The following is a 21,435-nucleotide window of genomic DNA, read 5'->3' as shown; positions in this document are numbered from 1 at the left end:
TGCAAGACCACCAATCCAGACCCCAGAACCTCGGCTGAGCATCTCTGGGAGCCAGTCTAGGCTTTGCTTTTGTTTCTTGGCACACAGTGAAGGCAGGCAGGTACTGCCCTTACGTGACTGTGCTCACAGGCTCTCTGCTGAGAAATGGCGCGAGCTCTTCCGTTTCCAACACTGGGCACTTCCACAGGTGGGAAATGAGAGTGCTATTAAAATATAATTAAGCACCAACAACTTTTATAAAGGAGTTAGGATGAAGAGGAAGGGCAATTGGTGCCCAGAAGTGCTTCCATCAAGGAAAGAAACCATCCTGTCTGCTGGCCCACAATGTGTGCCAGTCGGGTCTCATCAGGACCTCAAAGCAAACAGGACAGAGCAGTGAGAAGCCAACACAGAAGACTGGGGAGACCTCACTGCAGTTACAACTTCCTCACAAGGGGAATCAGCGATGCAATCACAGATCTTTTCTCTGTGGTGACCAGGGACAGGACCTGAGGAAATGGCCTGAACCCGTGCCAGGGAAAGTTGATGCTGGATATTAGGAAAAGATACCAGGTTTCCTCCTGGAAAATGTACTTGACCTACAGTGTAGGCATTTCTAAACTGCCAAATGAATTAATCTATGTAAGCAAGGAAAATTTCAGCTCTCTCCCAATTATTTTGAGAGCCATGTCTACTAAGTTTTTTCTGTGTGTTTTAAGCATTACAAGATCAAGTTAAACACTTGAAATATCTGCTCTAAAGAATAAGTATTTCCAAGTGCTCTTACTAATCTTATGAGCTTATAAAATTAATTTAAAGTCTCTTGAAACAAAATAGCTTAGTCCAACTTAAAAAAAACCCATCTAGAATAAAAAAAATACATTCTCATTTATGTTTTCCTGGAATAAAACATTCAATTTACAAATAAGTAGGCTTTATTGTTAATCTCAGACCGAGAGTCTTAATATCTTCCTCAATTCTAATAATGAACAAGTGGTAACAACTTGTAGTACTTCACATTGTGTTACACAAGATACCATTACAATAAAAAGAGAATTAAAATTAAGCCAATTTCTTTAATGCTCTAACTGAATCAGCCCTCCCCATTATTCTAACCACCCTTATTAATTGGTAGGAAAAACACTGGGTTACTGAGTTACTGGATCTTTATAAAAATTAAATCCACACTGATACAAAACATCTGCTAAAATCTGCTGCAAACCACTCCTACTCTGGGCAAGTATTCACAACACTACATAAACATGTGGCTGTTGACAGCAGCAATCTTCATGAAAGACAAATTCTGAATGCAAACAGGCCCATGCAGTGGTTTTTTACTGTAAAATATTTAACACAGAAAAAGAAAAGAGCCCTGTAGCAAATACTTCTGCAAAGAATTAAGCTCAGACAAAATCCAACAAGTTTAGAAAGTAATAGCTGTATGACAGATGTTCTGTGAGAAGCCAACGGCTTGGGGCAAAACGGATTTCTTTTGCAGCATACCAATACCTCGTATTTTTTCACGTATCGTCTTCTTGTCTCCCCCCCCACCCCTTACAACACAAAGATCACTTTGTTTTCCTTAAAATTCTGTTTAGTAACTCTTATTCTTTCGTGGTAATATATTTCACACACTGAATAATAAATGTTTTTTTTTTTACACATATTGAAAAAGTTCTTGCATACATCAGTGGGGGGTTCAGAATAAACACTGATGAAAAAACACCAATTATTCTGTAAAAAGGCCTGTGCGCAGTCACTGCTTTAAAATCCAAAGCACCAATAAATGAAATCGAGACAATCTGCTGTAACAGACTGTAAGAATTCAAATTTCTTACCAGGACATTGCTCTTAGCAGGTCTGAGGTCTTGCAGTTAACTGAAACTGTATAAAATGTGAAGTCTACAAACAAGCCATGGTAAACATCTGAAAGTAACAACAAAGCGACAGCAGATAACGTACTTACCAACAGACACTGTTTTCCTTTCTGTGGTGGATTGTGGCTTAACCTTCTGAAGCTTTACCTTTCATTAATAAAACACAGCAGCTCATTCCACTAAAAATGGCTGCATTGCTTAGCTAGCAAAACCATGCTAGAAACTAAGATGCAGCAGAATAAAGGCACAAAAGAAGGAAAAAAAAGAGAACGACCATTTCTTGCCTGGAAGTGAAAATATCCATGCTGGCTTCTTCAATCATGGAGCTACCCTGGAAGCTGCTGCTGCTGCACAAGTGTCTGCAGTAAAGGTCCTGTCACATTCTTCCCTCCTGCATGAGTTTTCAGCTACAAGAGCTCAGAACAGGCTAGCAAACACCTCCTTCTCAAGTGAAAGCTCTAATTTCTCCTTCTGCAGTGAAATCAACCAACTTTCTGTGCTACAGAGTGAGTGACAGTAATGTCAGCCAATCAGCTTGAGTTTTCCAGAAAAATCACCCCTTAATTCATTCAAAATCAGGTCATATGACACTATTTGAAATGCTATTGGCTTAGGAGGAACATAGCATTTCAGCCTAATGAGGATAAGGCCACCCATCTAAGCCTCCCTAGGCTGAAGCCACCTTGACTCTAGGCAGGCTGGGGATAGGAAAGCAAGAATGCAGACCTACCAGAGCCTCCCAGCTGTTAAAGGGCCGGAGCGCTATTATCTTCTGAGCCTTTTTCTGAGAACACTGGGGAATCAGAGACAGTTCACTCAGGGAAGCATCCTGCAGGAAGCTGAGGATTTTTGCTTTGTAGCCATCCTCCATCACTTCGTCACCACTGCTGTAGTCCTCATCCAGGGAGCTTCCGCCGTCTTCAGAAGCGGACTCGTCCTCCGTGTGTTCTGTTTCTCTCTCAGCACTCCAAATGCTCCTTTTGCCTTTGTCCTTTTTCTGAAAGCCATTCTGCTCTTTCTCAGAAGCCTTCTGCTTCATCTTATCTTTACTCTCCTCATTCTGGGTTTTAGTGGATGCTTCAGTCCAGTCAGCAACTTTACTTTTGGGAGGAAATTCTATACCTGCGCATGCAACACAGAAGGTACCAAGTCAATGCATACTGGTATGGGGCTGATGAAAACACAAGTTGTTCTTCCAAAGTAAAACCTACAGATCTGTAAAACACAGTTCTAGCATTTAATACACAAGAACTCAAAGCAGGTGATCCTAAGAGAACAGAAAAGCAAATCTGTATAAAATATATAAATAGCTCTAAGAGTGGAAGATAAGTAAAGCTCATTTGTAGAATGGTCAAATAGCAGAAGGTTTTAAGTATCTTAAAATACAGATGATCAATATAATGTCATATTTGTGAGCTGCAGAAGCTCTGAATCCAAGCAAACAGTTAAGAAGTCTGATGTATCCTTAAGATGAGACACGGGTTCCACAGCACCTGACTGCAGAGATATCAATTCTGACTTGAGAAAACAAGCCTTCTTTCACCAAGAAAATAATAAATTTTTTCCATTTTAATGCACTGTAGTACAGTATTTGGGGTGGGACACTGAAAACATGCACTTGCTAAAAAACCTCAAATAATGAGCCATCTCCAACCAAAATAACTTAGCTGCCTTAAAATAAGACAGAAGGTGTTTAACTGAACACAAGCAAGTAATTTTCAGAAGGGCCTTGTAAGGGTTTTGATTCCTTCATTGCAAGAGAGCACTTGCAGTACAGAAGTTTCTCTTCTCTCCAATCCCAGCTTGCTGCTGATTGAGCCCAACCCTGACATGTGCCTTCTCAGAAGCAGGAGCAAGGACACAACTTCCTGAGCACTGCTAGCTCTCTCCACCAGTAAAAAAACCAGTTAAGAACACTACCCTGTCCCAAGAACACTTAAATAGCTGATATAGCAAAACATGTACATATCTGACAGCTGTGTAACACACTGAAAAGTAATCAACTCATTAAATAGGACTTAAGTTCTAACTTGCAGATTTACTTGGATTCACTGGGTTTGCTCCCTGCCACGCTTAAAGTACTGGGATTTACAGACGGGTTGCAAAATTCAAGGCCTGCTTCTCAGATGTTCCTCCCCTACAACATATTTTAAAATTGACAAAATAGCATGTATGACTTGTTACCTATGCAGTTATTTGTAATTACTGGTTTGGAAACCAGTAATTTACAAATAGTGCAGTTAAAAAAACTCTTTTTTTTTTTAAACAAGCAGGAAGGGAGCAGGTATCAGCTTTGACATGCACCAAAATATATTTTAAGAGATACCCATAGGTAATTACAACTTCTTATACCTATCTGTATTAGCAGGGCAAAGATATTTATCCCTAGTTAGAGAGCAAAAATAAAAATACAGAAAAATTGAGCTTCCTTCTTTTAACCTCACTTTAATACTAATTTAAAGTATAAGTGCAAGTTTCTAGGCATAGTACTGTCATTGCTGAACATTCAAAAATATTTGCATCACATGTCTGTTTTGTCTTTGGATAAAATGAATTATAAATCTGTCTTTACCCTCCTCGTCGTCTGCAAATATTTTCAGGGCCTCCAGTGCATCATGAAACACCCAGTTATGTTCCTCAAGTACCTCTCTCAGCTCCTAGTAAAAAATAAGACATTTCTATTGTGGTGAGATAAGTGCAAGTTAAATTTCTGTGCCTAGTAACATCAGTCAAAGAAAACCCCTGTAAATCAGATAATTTAAAATAAATGGAAATCAAAACGAGAAAACCCTTCAGTTTCTTGTACACTCAGTTTAGGCAGAGCTGTACTCCACTCTTTAAAAGTATAAGAACACACATGAACAATCTTTGCTTCCAACAATTTCAAGCACAGTAATGAAAGAGCTTGAGTAGCTGCTGAGGACCATCAGGTACTGAAGTAATACAAAGTGCTAAATATATTTAGTAGTCTGGGGAAGAAGAGTGAGAGACGGAGGGATCATTTCCTCTTCATTTTTACAATAAGTCATCAAATTTGACTATGCTAGGCTTGTCATAGGGCCAGAAATGTAGGAAGAGAAGTCCCCTGTAGCCCTAACCACATCTCACAGCTCTCAGCTCAGGACAAGTTACATTCTAAAAGCAGGAACAGTAAAGCCTTCCTACCCCGGGCACTTTCTGGAAGTGCTGTCAGTAAAAGAAGTGTTTCATATGGACTATCAACAGCTGCAGTTTTCTTAAGAACACAAAACCTGATGTGCCATCGGGGGACATCAGCTCACCTCCTTATCCAGTCCAGGGAATGTACTTTGCAACTTCTTCACGAGCATCTCTTGCCTCTCCCATTGTCTTTTGGGTTCTGAGTCATCCAGCTATGTTAAAAAAGGTACCTATTAGGTTTAATACTAATTACAGCTACAGAAACAGAAGAAAAGCTAATCAGTATTGTTTTATCCTTAAAGAGCTACTCTAAATGACAAAAGTACTTAAGACAAATTCAAGCTTAAGTGATTCCTAATCAATAGTCAATGATAAAAGACCAAAACTTTAATGAACATAGAAAATGTCTTCAGTCATGAAAAACTGGGACTCTTTACTTGATAAGCATATACAGTACAAACTTATATACCAAAACATAAATAATATAGAACTGTCTAGTTTATTTTGCTTTAAAATCAAAAGTTATTAGAAATTCTGAATGATAATGAAGGCAGAAGACATCAGGTTTGGTGATCAGATTAGCTTACAAAGCATGTGGTGTTTAACCCACTACAAACATGTCAAATGGTGTGTTTATATTAAGATTTATGGGTAAAAAATTCCACAAATATTATGTCACAGCATCATGGAGTCACATCAAAAACTAGTAAAACTTTTCATCAACAATAGCTTCACTAACAGCTACTATCAGCCTGCAAAATGGAAGTTAACAAGTGCCAAAACTTCCACGGGCCACAAGCTGTTCTGCTTCATACTCCTCACATCAGCTCCTTCCTAGAGCTTTGAATGCAAACTGGTTAGAGCTACTTGTGTACAGCAGAGATACCACCATTTCCTTAGCTGAAGGAGCACAGACCACATCAGCCAGAGGCACTCTTGAGTAGAAAAGGACATTATTCCTTTCCTCAGTGAGTCTTAATGTCACTTAGAGAGCAGCTACAGTTTGTAGAAGAGCTGCCCAAGTAAGTTCTGGTCTTAGGAACCACATGGAAAAGCAAGACTAAGAAAAAAGGCCTGCAAGTTCTCACTACAGTTCTCTAGAATGAGTTCCAAAAATCCACATTCCACATTTGTTTTTTTCTAATCCTTCCCCCTTTAATTGTAATGAAACTGTTAAGAACAGAAATGAAGTTGATATATAAAACCAGGTCCAGTGGAACATGGTTTGCTAGGTGGCTGGTTAATAATTAACTAAAGCCTCCTTTCATAACCAAACCCAGGGGTTTGGTGAGGAGGAACAAACCCAGTTCACATCTCTTTCAGGAAGAAGGAATTACAAATGAGTTGTAATATTTTTGCTTTAATAGCAAACTGTGTTTTCTTTGTTTGGTTCTGTTTGAGGACAATATTAGCCTAAATTTCAACACAGCCACTCTCCTTCACGCAGCCTCCAGTATTTATGTAGAATTCCCTTTCTCTACATAAGTAGCTTTCAAGGATGTCTTCTGGGATGCCTGGGAGAGAGCCTCTGACAGCACTGCAGGACTGCCAAATACCACCCTGAATGCACCGGGATCATGACATAGCTCCCATTTATTAGCAGAGGTCAAAGTAGTCATTCCTCTAAATGCAACCAATTAATTATTTTTAAAGATTTCCCCAAGTCATAGTTTCAAATATATATGCAACATCTATAACAAAGAATAGCAGTAGATATAGCAAAATATGTTAACTTCATGTGCTTGAGGAAATATAAGGAATGACCTGAGGAGGAAAAGTGATCCAGAGCCTGTAATTCCCACTGATGCTCACAAAAACTGAATGGCACTCAGAGCCTCACACACTGCTACCTGCCATCAACTACTTCCATCAAAAGCAGTGAACTGGCTGGTGTGATACAAACCCACAAGCACTAAAGAACAAAGCAGGTCATTCCATTCAGAATACCAACAATAAAAAATCACATAAATCTCATCCAGATGGCAGGATTTGATTTGACTTAATTTTCTGATAAACACACCACTGTCACTGACCCAGACATGTCAGTGACATTACCTGTCACTGACCCAGACAGGTAATTCCATTTATTTTACAATGCACAAAGAGAAAAGCACAGTACTTACATAAGTAACTTTTGACTTTTTTGCAGCTTGCTCATTTTTGGTTTTGCAATTTGTGGGAGAATCTCTTTGCTTCCTTTTACCAGAGGCAGCTTCAAAAAGAATTGAGATGTAAAAGAAGAATTAGTTCCTTTCATTAAGTTTCCTCCAAAACAGCAGGATATTTTACTTACTACAACAATGCAGTAGCTATTTGTTACCCACACAATGTTTACCAGTCTCCATAAGTTTCCTACTACAGAGCACAGATACATTGAAACTGGAAGCAAAGCAGCTGCTAGAAGATACATGTTTATTTACCTCTAAGTTATCTTCAGTGGTCTGGCAATTAATCAAGCAATTACTTCTCATATATAGCATTTTCTTCTTCTTTTTTTTAATAGTTACCACATGTTATTACACACAAGTTGCATAAAGGTGTATCTGTGTCTGGTTTTATTCAAGCTGGTATTTCTTCCAGGCTGAAGCCCATCTGTGTATTGGAATATGTACATCACTGCCAATCTGGAAGCATTGGTGACTGATTTCTGGCTCAGGTGCACACCAGAGCAGTTACCAAATGCTTTTCAACATTAAATCCAGACATCTCAAAGCAAACTATGCATATTAAGCCTGTGATAACCTTATCACTTACAAACAGTCCACGTAAGCCATAACTTTCTGACTGTCTTTGGGCCCTGGTGATTATCAAGAGATTATCATCTCAGCATTAAGGCCTGCCCAGCCAGGTGCACTTCCAGACTGCTGCTGTGCATGGCTCATGAAGGCAAGAAAACATTGCCAGTATTTCTGCATACCAGCTTGGCTTGAAGATTATCAGAACAAATTGTTATTGTGAAAATTCCTTGTCCCTGATCTGAAGTACTACTGGAAGTTAAATCTCCTCTGGAACAGCAAGTGCCTGCAGAGCTTTGGTGTCTGATAGCAGCATCTCTGGCCAACCTCCCCTCCCAGCCTACCCCAGGAGACCAGTGAAAAAGAACACACACATACACAAAAAGCCCATTTGCTTTCCAATCCAGAAGACTGTCTGGATGATCAAAATAGTTTTAACTCTGGAACATTAAGTAGCCAAATCTTCACACAAGAAGACACTTAGTGTGGAAATACTTCCAAATAAATTTTCTGCTATAGTCATTCACTGACATCAGAGAAGTGGCATAAAAATATTGAAAAAAATTACTAAAAGATCCCAAAGAAAAGCAAAGTACTAGCAACTTTTCCCTAAAGTAAGGATCTAGTAAGAGATACCAGAAAACACTGTTAAAATTCTTTTCGAAGTCTATATATTTATATGTATTCAGATAAAAATATCATAGAATTGTTTGGGTTGGAAAGGACATTAAAGATCATTTAGTTCCAAACTCCTGCTCTAGTCAGGGATACCTTCCACTAGATCAGGTTGCTCAGAGCCCCATCCAACCTCACCCTGAACATTTCCAAAGATGGGGCATAATTTAAATAATTTAAATAACATTGCCAGGAAAATGCCTGCTACTAGCTTAAGTCTGAGAAATGTGTGGTTGTCTTAACATCCAAACTAGAAGTTGTCAGGCTGCTGCTGGGCCAAGCAGTAGGAGTTATTGGAGGCCTCATGCTATTATTTTTTAAGCTCAACTAACTTGGTATTCAGGATGGAGAATTCTGAATGTGAACAGTGACCCTATAAACCCCATAGACCTAAAAAAATACATGGCTGGATATAAGAGTATTCCAAAGATTTTCCTGCTTTTAGGTCAAGCTTAGGTCCTGCTTTAGGGCTGAGCACTCAAGAGCCTTTGAAGGAAGTTCCATCATAAGCAATTTTGGAGGCAATTGAACTGAAACAAAGGATCTGGAAAATCATGATCTCAGAAACCTATAAACACAGTATTATTTAAAAATAAACCTGTGGTCTTTAGAAACCCACCACATCTGCAAATTAAAAGAAAAAAAAAGCCAACTTTCTGAAGACATCCACTTTGCAAAAAGTACACTTAACTTTTTCTTCCTGTGCTAAGGGAGTATATGGCTGAAGGAATAAAGAAACTCTCACTCTTAGATAGGAATCATCCTCAGAGTGCAGGCAGGGCCTTCCAGAGGAATCCTTGCTCTCCCCATAAATTTTGTAATTAATGAGCAATGAGAAAAGCAGCTCCAAGGTCTCAGACTTGAGAGAAGCATCTGTAATTATTTCCCCTGTTACTTGCTGCTACCTCTAACAAAACAAAAAAAAATCCCTTTTATTACTATGACTTCCCATATCATGATAAAAGAAAACAGTAATTTCAAACTGCTCAGAAAGCAGTGAATACCAGACAGATCTACATCAGGCTTCAGCTCAGAAGCACACCCACCACTTTTGAGGTTTTTATGAAAACAACACCAGAAACAAATCAAAAGCAACAGGTATTACTACAGCTTCACATTTTAGACACATATTTTCAATGTGTCACATCTAATCTTCATACCTTTAAAAATTCTGCACTGTGTTTCTTGTTTTAGCTCTACACAGCTATTGAATTCAAGGACAAAAATTCAAGGATATCATAGCCACACTTTTGTCACAAAGCCGTGCTTAGCAAAACTGTATCTTGCCTTGACCTCTTACACAGCCAACATTTCACAACAAGTAAAGCATATCTGAAATTGACACAGTTAAAGCAGATGTTCAGTAATGTCTCCATATTTAAAAAATGTGTCCAAAATGAGATGATTTATACCATCACTGTCAGGCGTGCTTACTCCTAACTAAATATTTTATACAACAGCTGTCATTAGTGAGAATTTTGCTGCCAAGAAAATTTTTCTGTGGCTCATATTAAAAGGATGTGAAACAACATTCTTAAATCAACACAAAAATGGCCAAAAGGCAGGGTCTACATAACAGCAATCAAAGTGATTTAGTTCAAACACTGTGAACTGCAACAAAGTTTAAGGATATATAGTAGCTTAAATTGGATTAATATTTATGAAAACCCTTGAAAAGTAATCAGTCTTCCAGGACAAGCAGCGCTCAGTGTATTTCTCAAAACATGCCAGCCTTGTTTCCTATTGCCAGTACCCAAGAATTTCCATCCATAGAATCTGACCATGCACACAGTGATAAACTCAAAATGGTTTGGTTGGTTAAAAAAGCCTCATCAAACAACACAGAAGCATCCCTTCACTCAAAGTAGCCTGGATGTTCTTAAAACTTATTGGAAATTGTTAAAAATCTTTGCACTTTTATATGAAAATAGCAAAATGAAAATACAGTAAGTACAAAGGGGAAATAAATAAGCAAAAAATTTTCTATTCTAAAAACAGGAGTACAACAGTCCTCCCTCAGCCTACATTTCCTCCTAGACATACTGCTCCAAATCCATAGGCTCATGCATGAAAAGATGCATGAACTACTCAAAACAATTAAACCATCAAGTGACAAGAAATAGCTTTTTCCATCATTTCCATGAAGATCCTTCAGGAAAACCTTGGACAGCTGAACTGTAAACAGATGGTTGGTCTGCTTTCTATAATATCAGAAGTCCACTCTTCCCTGACCAACTCCAACAAATCAAAAATATAAGACAAGACCTAACCCTGGACTCAGGTGACGGGAAGAAACAAACCCGAAGCCCAAGAATTATGACCCTTTAACATATCTAACACTCACAACACATTCCCACAAAATGTGCTGGGTTTTTTGCCTTTTTTTCTTTGTTTTGGTAAGAGTATGACACTGCATAAACTGAGGTGCAGAACAGACACCCCTTAATAAGCTCTGAGGGTTCAAAAACATGGTTTGGGTAATGTTTTGCTAGAGAACCAGGGAGATCTGTCTAACGTTTAAGACTAACAGTTCTTATTCAGAATTACAAGCAGGTCTTAAAAACAACCAGCAGAAAAAACTGCAATGGACCTTGATACAAACAATATCTACTTATTAGTAACTACATACCCAATATATTTCTTCCATACTACCAGACTGCTACCTAGAACATTTAGAACTACTTCTGCTAATCCCTTACTATGTGCCTCAAGTTCTGGACCAAGAAAGAACCAGCAAGAACAGAATCACTTAAAAACCCACAAGCAAAGCAATCCTGAGCTTCACAGAACAAATTCTGCTTTCTGGTTTTATTTACAGATTTTGGTCCACATTCTCTTTTCATTTTTCTCCCTCCAAAGCCCGTAAATTCAGTTTTGTTTGTTTTAAACAAACAATACTATAACTTTTAGCCGAAGCTTTACCACTTTTTAAACACTTCGCAACCAATTTCACTGAATTAGCTAGAGTATGTAAAGTTTGGGTTTTATTTTTGTTTTGTGCAGTTTTTTTGTTAAACATACCTTTGTCGTTGAGCTTCAAACCAGCAGCTACTGCTTCATCCATTGTGTGTGCTGATTCTATCAGCTGCAAAGAAAAACACAAGGCAACTGCTAAGTGGAGAAATTGAATCCAGTTGAAAAGAGGAAGACAATGCTGGATCAGCTGTGACTGAAAAATACTTTTAAAACCCCCCTGCAATATACATGTATTATAAAACCCAAGAGCAAAACTAAGACCTCACAAATCACCAGTTTGAATACAATGTCATTTATTATCGCTTTCTTCCCTACTTCACAAACATACTCTGTGTATTTACTTAGAAGCTTTTTTTCAAAGACTATTCAATGTTACTGTCACAAAACAAGATAAAGAAACCCTCTAACTTATTAACTCAAAGTGTCTGAATACTATTTTGATGCACTGGTTCATTCCTGTAAATACATGCATGAAATGTATAATGTGCCTCAAGATTCATCAGTACATCCTTGCAGTCCTAGATTGTTTCTCCATCCACATGAAATCTCAACTGAACGTTGGGACTTTTAGGTGGCTTTCTGCAGGTGAGGTAACAGCAACAAAAGCAAATGGCTTAAATGTTACAAATATGAAAAAAAACCCAAAACAACAAAACACAAAATGGAGTTATGAGGAATCCAGATTCTCAAGTATCAGTCCACATTTGGAAACAGCATCTTACAATTTTGCTACAATGGCACAATTTCCTTTACAAAAGGCTTAAGATTTTTTTTCTTAATAGCATTCATCAGTTGTGTCAAGTTTGTCAGGACAGCCTGCTCCAGATCCTTCATGAAGGAACACCAGATTTACCTGATACTCCTCTGTCCTCCTTACAAATGTTGGAGCTATGTAACTGCAGAAAAAAATCTGCAGAGCCCCCATTTTCTACAAAGTTCTGCTGATACAGGAGCTATCTTTCATTCTCCTGAAAACAACCACCACCAGCCTCGCACGCTGCTCAGGAGCCAAGTCACAAAACAGCAGTGAGACACACCACATAGTATTTCTAGCAAGTTACTAAGCAATGATGAACTTTGATCAGTCTTTGAATCAGATAAATTCTATGCAGCCAAAAGCTGAAAAAGACACATTCTGGGCATACATAACAAATTTTAATTATAATGTTCAGGAGAAAAATTCAGAGACTCCTACTTGTAACCCTTTTGTTCTTCCCAAAATAAAGGGAGCCTAACCATAAAGCTTGATTCATTGGGAAACAAAATACCCAGCAAGGAGCACCAGTAAAATGTGTTTATTTTTTCAATGCCATTTCAACAACCAGGAAACTTTACAGACTAATTTAAACATATTTAGCTTTATAAATAAAAGCTAGAGAAAGCCTTGTACAGTACTAAAGGTATTTCACTGTAATGAGCTACCACATATCACTTGCAAGGAGTTACCTGTGGATTTGTATCTGCTCAATGGCCAAGATTTCCCACATCAGCTTAATCAGAATATATTACAGTAAGTTCAAACCTACCCTTTGGCCTCACTGGAAGTACTGAAATCTTTGCTTGTTAAATGCCATAAATGCAAGCTTGCACAGTGTTTCATCTACTGAAAGATGGCAGTGATCCACTCCTTCTGCATTTCATCAGTGAGCTCATTCCAAGAACAGCAGTTACCAACAGTTACCAACTGAGACAGCCATAATTAAGCTTAAACATCACAACAAAGAAATACTTGAAGAATTTTCTATACACTGGACTTCATCATTGTTGAACTTACTTAATGGTGTTTTTTTGAAGTGTGTGTCTATATATTCATTTCTATAGATATCCAAGTTCCCATGTATGTAGAAATGTTACACAGCTGTACTTCCCCTAAAATGCTACTTTTACCCTTTTGCTATTAACTAAACAATTAAGAGCTGCACTGTGTATGCATAGCCAGGTTTGACAGTAGCAGAGGATACACAGGTGGCTTCCATGAGAAGCCACCAGAAGCTTCCCTCACATCCAAGAGAGCCAGTGCAGTCAGCACCAAGAAGTCCTGCTGCTGGCCAAGGCCAAGCCCATCAGTGACAGTGGCAGCACCAGTAGATAACAGGAAGGAAGGAAGAGGGGTAGGGAGATGAGGAGAATCAACACACCTGCAGCAGGAGAGAGGAAGGAGAATTCATGAGAGAGAAATGGCCCTGCAGACACCAAGGTCAGGGAAGGAGGGGCTGGAGGTGCTCCAGCCACTGGAGCAGAGACTCCCCTGCAGCCAGTGGTGATGCCCATGGCGAGGCAGCTGTGTCCCTGCAGCACACGGAGGCCAAGGTGGAGCAGAGATCCATCTGCAGCCCGTGGAGAACATCACAGCAGAGCAGATGCATGTCCAAAGGAGGCTGTGACCATGTGGGAAGCACCCCCTGAACGCAGGCTCCCAGCAGGACCCATAGAGAGAAGGGCCCATGCTGGAGCAGGTTTGTTGGCAGAACTGGTGACCGTGTGGAAGGGTCCCACAAGGGAGCAGCTTGTTCCTGAAGGACTGCATGCCATGGAAAGGGAAGGGTGTGAGGAGTCCTCCTGCTGAGGAGGGCTGACGAACTGACTGCAGTGCCCATGTCCCATTCCCAGGCACCACTGGTGTGAGGGGGAAGGAGATAGAGAAAATGACAAATACAGTTAAGCCTCAAAATGTGGGAGGTGTGGGGGGAAGGTGTTTTAAGATATCTGTTTATTTCTGATTACCATACTCTGATGTGACTGGTAATAAACTAAATCTTCCCTATAGGTTGAGTCTGTTTTGTTCATGACAGTAACCAGTGAGCAATTTCTCCAGGTCTTTATCATGATCCATGAGCCTTTCATTCTATTCTCTTCCTTCTCCAGCTGAGAAGCCAAGTGACAGAGCAGCTTTAGTGGGTACCTAGCATTCAGAGAGCATTACTCACCACAACACTGTACCCTGTAGTCAAGTCAGAACCTTAGAAAAACTGCCTATAAAATCCTGTAAAATAACATCAAAATAAATCAAAGAACTGAGCATTATTACTTTTAATAATTCTTGGTCACTTCTTTGGGGAAAACGTTCCTTCATTGTTTGCAGCTTTGAGTCTCTGGTATCCTCCTCTACATACTCCTTCACAGCTGGCTGCTGCTTCCCACCATTTGCAAGTGTCAGATGGGGCATTTCCTTTTCAGGCTGGTCATCACCATCAGATGTTTCACAGCTACAATGTACAGGGGAAGAAAAAAATAGTTAAAATTTATTTTTGCTTATGATGTTTCACTCTACCAGAACATTACTGTAAACTAACCCACCAGGATTGCACAAAATGCATTGAGATGAATTCAGTAACACTGAATCAACTTGTATGCAAAGGGATATCTCTAGTCAGGACAAAGTCAGGCATATATCAAGTACAGTGCCCTTCTTTGTACTAAACAACTTCAAGTTGGCAAAGAAAATAAGAAAGGAAGACTAGACCAGGGAAATACCATTACTTACCCTCATATTGTGCTATAAAAGGTTATTGAAAATTTAGTAACAACCACCTTAACACAGTTTAGCTACTCGAACAGTTTCAGCTACCTGAATTACATCAGACTACCCCAAGTATATTTTAAACAGCCTTGCTACTGTTTATTTGTCCAACAGATGAACAGATGTGGATTAGGTTCTTTGTAAACACTTTCCAGGTGTAGGATCAACTCTCTGTCCTAGCTCTTGGCTCACTGAGAAAGAAAATTCAAAGCTCCTTGTGCAGCATCTTAAATGTAAAAATACGGCAAGAGCCTTCCTGAAAAAGACAGTGTTCTGAATTTACTGAAAGACTGCTTATTAGTGCTAATTTGCAGGAAAAGCAACTTCTATCTATCTTTCAGGATACTGAGTTGCACAGATAAGAGTGAACCCAAGCATGGCTCTCCCATCCTCCTTCGTCCCACAGACACATAAAAATCTCCTTTTGGGAAGGCAAAATTAATTGAACCATATGGAGTTTGCCATTTAATAGGGATTTCATCATCAGAAAGGCTTGCCTGCAGGTCTCCCAATATCAATATAGGTAAAAGACTAAAAATAAACCTGTTTTTCCTCACTGTATCTTTCTTTAGTTTCAGAATCAATTCTTTTAGATTCTTGCAGTTTCAACAATCAGATTGCATTAGAATTCTGGAAAAAAATGGTTATGTGTCACATAAGACACACACACAGGTAACTGTTCATCAAAGAATCCTTTTCTCCCTTTTCAAAAGGCACACACAGCTACTAGGACTGTCTGGTGTTGCTTCTTAAGAGTAAGGAAGCAACAAAAGAGAATCCAAATTCTTCTTCAGTCCAGCAAGGCATTGAGTTCTAAGCCTCAAAACATGAATCCTACTTCCACTTAAAAATAAAAACTTAATGAAATGTCATATTAAAATCTACTGGCATTTTTCTGATCTTTTTGCCTTGATAAGGAATGTTTCTTTTAAAAAGTGCATATAAAAAAGAAAATCAATCCAAATGAAAATTGTGACACTGCAATTATCCTATCCTTTCCTATCAGAGAATAACATCAAGACACTTGTCAACGAAGACCATAAATCTTGTCCTCTGTGTATAATCATGTTCTTATCAAGCATAAAGAAACACTCATTTAACTGCTAAGCAACTCTGACCCAAAAAACCTTGGGTTAGATTCTGCTTTTTTTTCCAGACAGCAGCCCTCTGGCAGCAAAAGTCAAGGCACATTTTCTTCAGGAAAGATGTGTTTTCTACTCTAAGCTTTCTGCTTTCTGTTCTGTGTCTTGTTCGGAACGAGGGAAGCTAGGATACTCTGCAAAAGGGAAGTAAAACCCCCAAAAAACCCATAAACCCTCCAAACTAGGTAATACATGCACTAAAATGCACAATGCAGACATTCAATTGACTGATTCCATGCAAAGCCAGAATTCAGCACAAGCCCAAGCTCCTAAGCCTGGACAGATCCCAGCTAACTCCTGCCACACTCTCCATTTGTTTGTTAGCTCGACCAGAACAGCCACTTGTGCCACAGCTCCGTGGGCTCTGTACACATCAATCAGCACCTGAGCCAGCACACTGGGACCAAGTGTCAGGCACTGAGGTGCCTGGTGGACACATGGGAATACTGAGGAGCACAAGAGGATGTAGTCTTATGTTCATCAATCCCACTAGGGAGTCATCTTGCCGTCCATTTCTCACTCCCAGCAATATCAACAGTACAGGAACAGCAAGCAGTGGCTCTGCAAGTTGCATCCTGTGTGGCTTATCAGCATCAGCTCCATATGATACAAAACCACTTGAACTGCTTCCAGGTGGGATTGATCCCAGAAGCAGAGTAACTGCATTTACACAGCACTGCACACAAACCAATTTGATGCATGTAACCAGCTGGCCACCTCCTTGTCTCCTTGCACAATCTACTACTTAAATCACAGGCAGAAGCAGGAGCTCACTTGTAACTGCTAATATTTTTCTCCTTTTCAAGTAGCTGCCTTAAGTTGAAACTTTGGGGCACAAGCACTAAAAAAAGAAACAAACAACATAACATCAGGATTTCAGGTAACAGCAGCAGGAAAAATGCATTATTTCACTTCTGCTGTAAACCCCCAATAATTCCATGCTGTGTGTAGAATTGAAAACCTGACAAGAGGCAACACCTTTTAAGGCTGCAATTCCCACAAAAGTTTTCTGCCTATTAATTCAACTAGACTATCAGGAAAGCAGGTAAAGCCATCTCATTTTGCTTAGCACAAGAACATCTAGAGGGCACAATTACCATACAGACATAACTAGCAGGGGTTCCTTTAAACTGCTGCAAATGGCTGCAGATGCCTATCGACATCTTGTCTCACCTGCTTTCTCAGCACTGCCTGTTTAGTACATACAGAAGTGACACCTGCACCGTGACTCTTCCCTCCCAGCACATTCAAAAATATAAATTTCCAAACCACTTAGGAAAGAAATAGTTTTCACCATGCATAGGAAACACACCATACAACTCATAGTTAAGTTCACCTCGGGACTCATACAACTCATACACTGAAGCTCTCTTTGCTTCCCTGTCAAATACAGCTGCATATACAAAAGAAAATCAACTCCAACAGCGGAAAGAAATAGTTTTCACCATGCATAGGAAACACACCACACAACTCATAGTTAAGTTTACCTCGGGACTCATACAACATACCGAAGCTCTATTTGCTTCCCTATCAAATACAGCTGCATATACAAAAGAAATCAACTCCAACAGTTGAAAATTAGTAAAGCAAGTGTTTTATGGTTAACTTCTCAAGTAGCACTAAAAGGATTTCAGAAGGGCAAAGGCACAAATGCGTAAACGAACAAACGTCACACGTTTCAACATCATAGAACTCCTCCCTCTGAGAAAATGTTTCAGCGGGATACTTCTTCCCTGGAAAACCAGTAAAGTTTAGTTAGGGGCAGCTGAATCCCAAAGAACCCAACCTAGGCTCTGATTTTCAGTTCAGGGTTTCAACTTAGAGCGACCCCTGAGGGTGCAGAGTCAGAAACGTGGCTCAAAGCGTACCTTACGGGCGCCTCTGCCCTCGAGGCCTGGGTTTCTTTGGCAGCACGGAGGTGTCTTGGCTCCTCATCCTCGCTGTCAGACACATCGAAGAAATGCACCCCTCGCTGCCGCTTGAAGTAAGACACTTTCCTTGTTCTCTGAGCTTCGGGAGTTTCTGGGATGGTGGAACACTCTGTGCAAGACATTTCAATGGGAGAAAAAAGAGGAGACAATGATTTATGACTTCAAATATTTATTTGTACCTAGAGCAACAGGTAGCTGTGATTTTTTTCAGAGACACAACAGCCAGTTAAACAGAGCTCACTTTCTCATGCACAGAAAATTCCTGTCAGCTACATTTCTTAAAGTGGAAACTTACCTGGCAAAGGATCTTCAGCCCTCTTACACCAAAAAAATTTTATATCACAAAGTTCAAGAGAACATGTATTTTAGGTTAATAACTATTTATAAATAAACACTTTTTTAAACATAAATAAATAATGAGTAAAGTCCTCTGAACTACTTCCAGGCTGGTCAGAACACTAACAGAAACAAAAGCATATTTCTCTCTTTCCTCTATGAAGAGAGAAAAATTGATGCATAGAGCAGAGAACATTTTCTGTATGAAAGAAATATTGAGGAAAATAAATTTTAAATAACTCACTGTGGCAGCACTAAATGAAAGGAAAAGAAAAGATAAATCCTACAAGTACAAGATATTTGCTGACACAGGAACCTGCACAGGCTTTGAAAGGCAAAGGCACCAAATAAACAAAAAAACCCATGGTACCAAATGTTACAGAGTGCACTACAGAAAAAGAAGAAAACTTTAAAATGGAGCTTAATAGTGGTTAAAGGGATGGAGGTGAATGTAACTCAGTGTCTATGAGGAAACATCAACAAGAATTCAGTGACAGTTCAAAAAGGCAATCACTAAAATCTTAAGACTTCAGGTTGTTAAGAAAACTTCCCTGTCCAACCATCCAGGAGCCACTCTGGCAGCAGCACCTGAGCTGGGACCAAGACCCCTTTGCAGCTACAGATCCCACATTCACAGAGCCACACCAGGCTTCCCAGAGCACTCTCAGATGTCTAGATCCCCAATATCATTTAATCATGGTACAGAAACAAAATCACAGCTTGAGCTGGTGCCTCTGAGCAGAAACTCCAAACAAATCCTGGGCTTTTACACCCTCACAGTCTAAGTGCAGGCAAGTCTGGAGTCATCAGCTCCTGAGTGTCAGGTGCCCTGGCTGGGCCATGGGCACCTGGGACCTTTGTGCCACGGGTCAGCAGTTCCCTGCCTCCTGCCTGGGGCTGTCCCCACCCACAGCTCAACCTGCAGCCACACACTGAGCACCTGCACTGAACGGAGCCCTCAACAAGGTGACCTTAGCCACACGCAGGAACAATCCAGGATAAGGGGCAGGAGAGTCAGCCACCAACTTCTGGGAAAGCTGTGTTTTAGTCATAGTACTGTCACCAGAAGTGCTCATATAAAAAGATCTTAAATTATCATAACACAAAGAAAGGATCACGGGCATCCTCTCCCCTCTAACACACCCATCCTTTTTTAAAACGCGTGTGCTTGTGAACCAAGCACCAGTGGTGCTGCTAACTCTGGAACCACAATTTTGGCTGGAAGTAAAGGCAGTTTGTTCTGTCTTCATTCAGTAATGCAGAAACTTGCTGAGTCAAACTATTAAGACTGTAATGTAGAATCACTTTGCAAAGCTGATTTACCAGCAGACAGATGAAGCTAGAATAAATTAATCCAATAGTCAAACGCAGGAAGGACCTATATGGCAACTAATTCATTCATTAAGTGATAAAAGGCCTAGTTTTAGTTGAGTTAGCAAAATCTAAATATTTTCTATCACTTTCAAAACAAAATATAGGATTATGGTAATGAATTTTAGAAGAGGCAAAAGTCTCACTTCACAAATAGAATCATGGACAGATGAAGCTAGAATAAATTAATCTGATACTCAAATGCATGAAGGAGCTATATGGCAACTAATTAATTCATTAAGTGATAAAAGGCCTAGTTTTAGTTGAGTTATTAAAATCTAAATATCACTTTCAAAACACAATATAGGATTATGGTAAGGATTTTTAGAAGAGGCAAAAGTCTCATTTCACAAAGGAATCTTATTTTGAAAAGCCCATACACATGCAAATTTAGGAATGCCTAAAAACTATTAGTTCTGAAGCAGTAGTACACAGTTCCAAGACAGACCTCCCTGCATCCAAGACCAACATGTTGGCAGTGGAAGCCTCCTGAGCAGTACCTTCTTCTATCTGTCCATTTTAGGAAGGAGATGAGTTGTCCTTGATGCAGTTGCTTCATCTGAAAACTGATTAAGTTTTTAGATGAATACAGGAGAGGAGCAAAAGAGACCTTAGGGAACATTATGAAGTTGGGTTATCAGGGCAAAGGCTATCACAACAGAACAGAAATACAAAACTCATTAAAAATGTGATTCAATATCAGAACAGGTCTGTAAGGAAGCTGAGAATTTCACATCTATACTGAATTAACAGAACAGATCAAGGCAGTTTTCATGGATCTTTGCCTTGTAGATTAGACTAAATTTCAAACAAATTCCCCTTGAAAGCAGTGTGACACAGAAATGACAGGTACTCCTGACAACTTTGCTAAGAGGCATCCTTACTGAATTTAAAGAAAAAACACAAGGAAATTTTACAGAAATATGACAGTCTTAAAAGTAATTTTATTCTTTACAGTATAAACCTTAGACAAGATTTGCATTTAAATAAAGAGTATTTACTCTTTCCCTTAGTGATTTCTCATTTTATTTTATTTAGCAATTACTGTCCAGTCTTCATGACAGCTCCCAACTCCCATACTTACAAAATGCTGAGTTACCTGGGGTGGGGGGGAAGCATCCTCCATCTCAAAAAAAAAAAAAGAAAAACCTAGTCTTCTGCCCTTCTAACACCTATTCCACTGAACAGAGAACCCTACTAAGTGAGGGAAAGCAGAAATCACACGTGTAATAAGGAGTCCTCATATTGAGAGCAAACTGTAACCTTGTAGAGTAGAAATAGATTAAAGTTATTGCCACAATATGTAATTGTTGGAGGCAGAATTTTCTAATTACAGGCAATTCAAAAGAACTATTAAGGAATGCCTACAATCATAAGACCAGTTTTTGACTCTGAAGCCAGAAATAGGAATGCTCATAAGTATCCCTATATGCACACATAAACATCAAAACCAAAACCCAACAACAACCACCAATTTTTGCTACCATAAAAAGAGAATACACTGCCCTGTAATTCTAAACACAACCTCCTACACAAATCACACACCACACTCTGAGAAAGCCAGCTTCTCTCCCAAGTGAAAACAAAGGTAAACCCAAAGCAAAAACTGAGGCAATACATAAGAGACTTACCACATTTACTAACATTGTCCAACAAGCACTGTCAAACAGAAAGTAACTTCTGCCTAGTTTTGGCAAGCAGCATCAAGCAGATGCTGCTCAAGTCTACAAGGTT

The 21,435-nt window shown here is 39.4% G+C and overlaps 1 protein-coding gene across 5 annotated transcripts in view; it reads right to left on the bottom strand.

Moving 5' to 3' along the window:
* The window catches only part of SMARCAD1 (SWI/SNF-related, matrix-associated actin-dependent regulator of chromatin, subfamily a, containing DEAD/H box 1), a 43,498-nt gene that overhangs the window by 15,601 nt on the left and 6,462 nt on the right, over nucleotides 1-21,435 (bottom strand). For 2 of the 5 annotated variants that reach the window (XM_039710453.1, XM_039710454.1), the window contains exons 3-9: nucleotides 17,932-18,103; nucleotides 14,430-14,607; nucleotides 11,447-11,510; nucleotides 7,139-7,227; nucleotides 5,138-5,227; nucleotides 4,429-4,513; nucleotides 2,587-2,978 (exon numbers count right to left, since the gene is read on the bottom strand). In XM_039710453.1, coding sequence (XP_039566387.1) covers nucleotides 2,587-2,978; nucleotides 4,429-4,513; nucleotides 5,138-5,227; nucleotides 7,139-7,227; nucleotides 11,447-11,510; nucleotides 14,430-14,607; nucleotides 17,932-18,103 — 1,070 coding nt within the window. Of the gene's footprint in view, nucleotides 1-2,586; nucleotides 2,979-4,428; nucleotides 4,514-5,137; nucleotides 5,228-7,138; nucleotides 7,228-11,446; nucleotides 11,511-14,429; nucleotides 14,608-16,837; nucleotides 16,905-17,550; nucleotides 17,673-17,738; nucleotides 17,797-17,931; nucleotides 18,104-21,435 lie in introns of those variants that run through there. The other 3 variants (XM_039710456.1, XM_039710457.1, XM_039710455.1) reach the window with 3 other exon arrangements.

The sequence above is a fragment of the Passer montanus genome, unplaced genomic scaffold (assembly GCF_014805655.1).
Source record: "Passer montanus isolate IOZ18808 unplaced genomic scaffold, ASM1480565v1 scaffold23, whole genome shotgun sequence".
Classification (NCBI taxonomy): Eukaryota; Metazoa; Chordata; class Aves; order Passeriformes; family Passeridae; genus Passer; species Passer montanus.
This window is presented reverse-complemented; position numbering and strand designations above follow the sequence as displayed.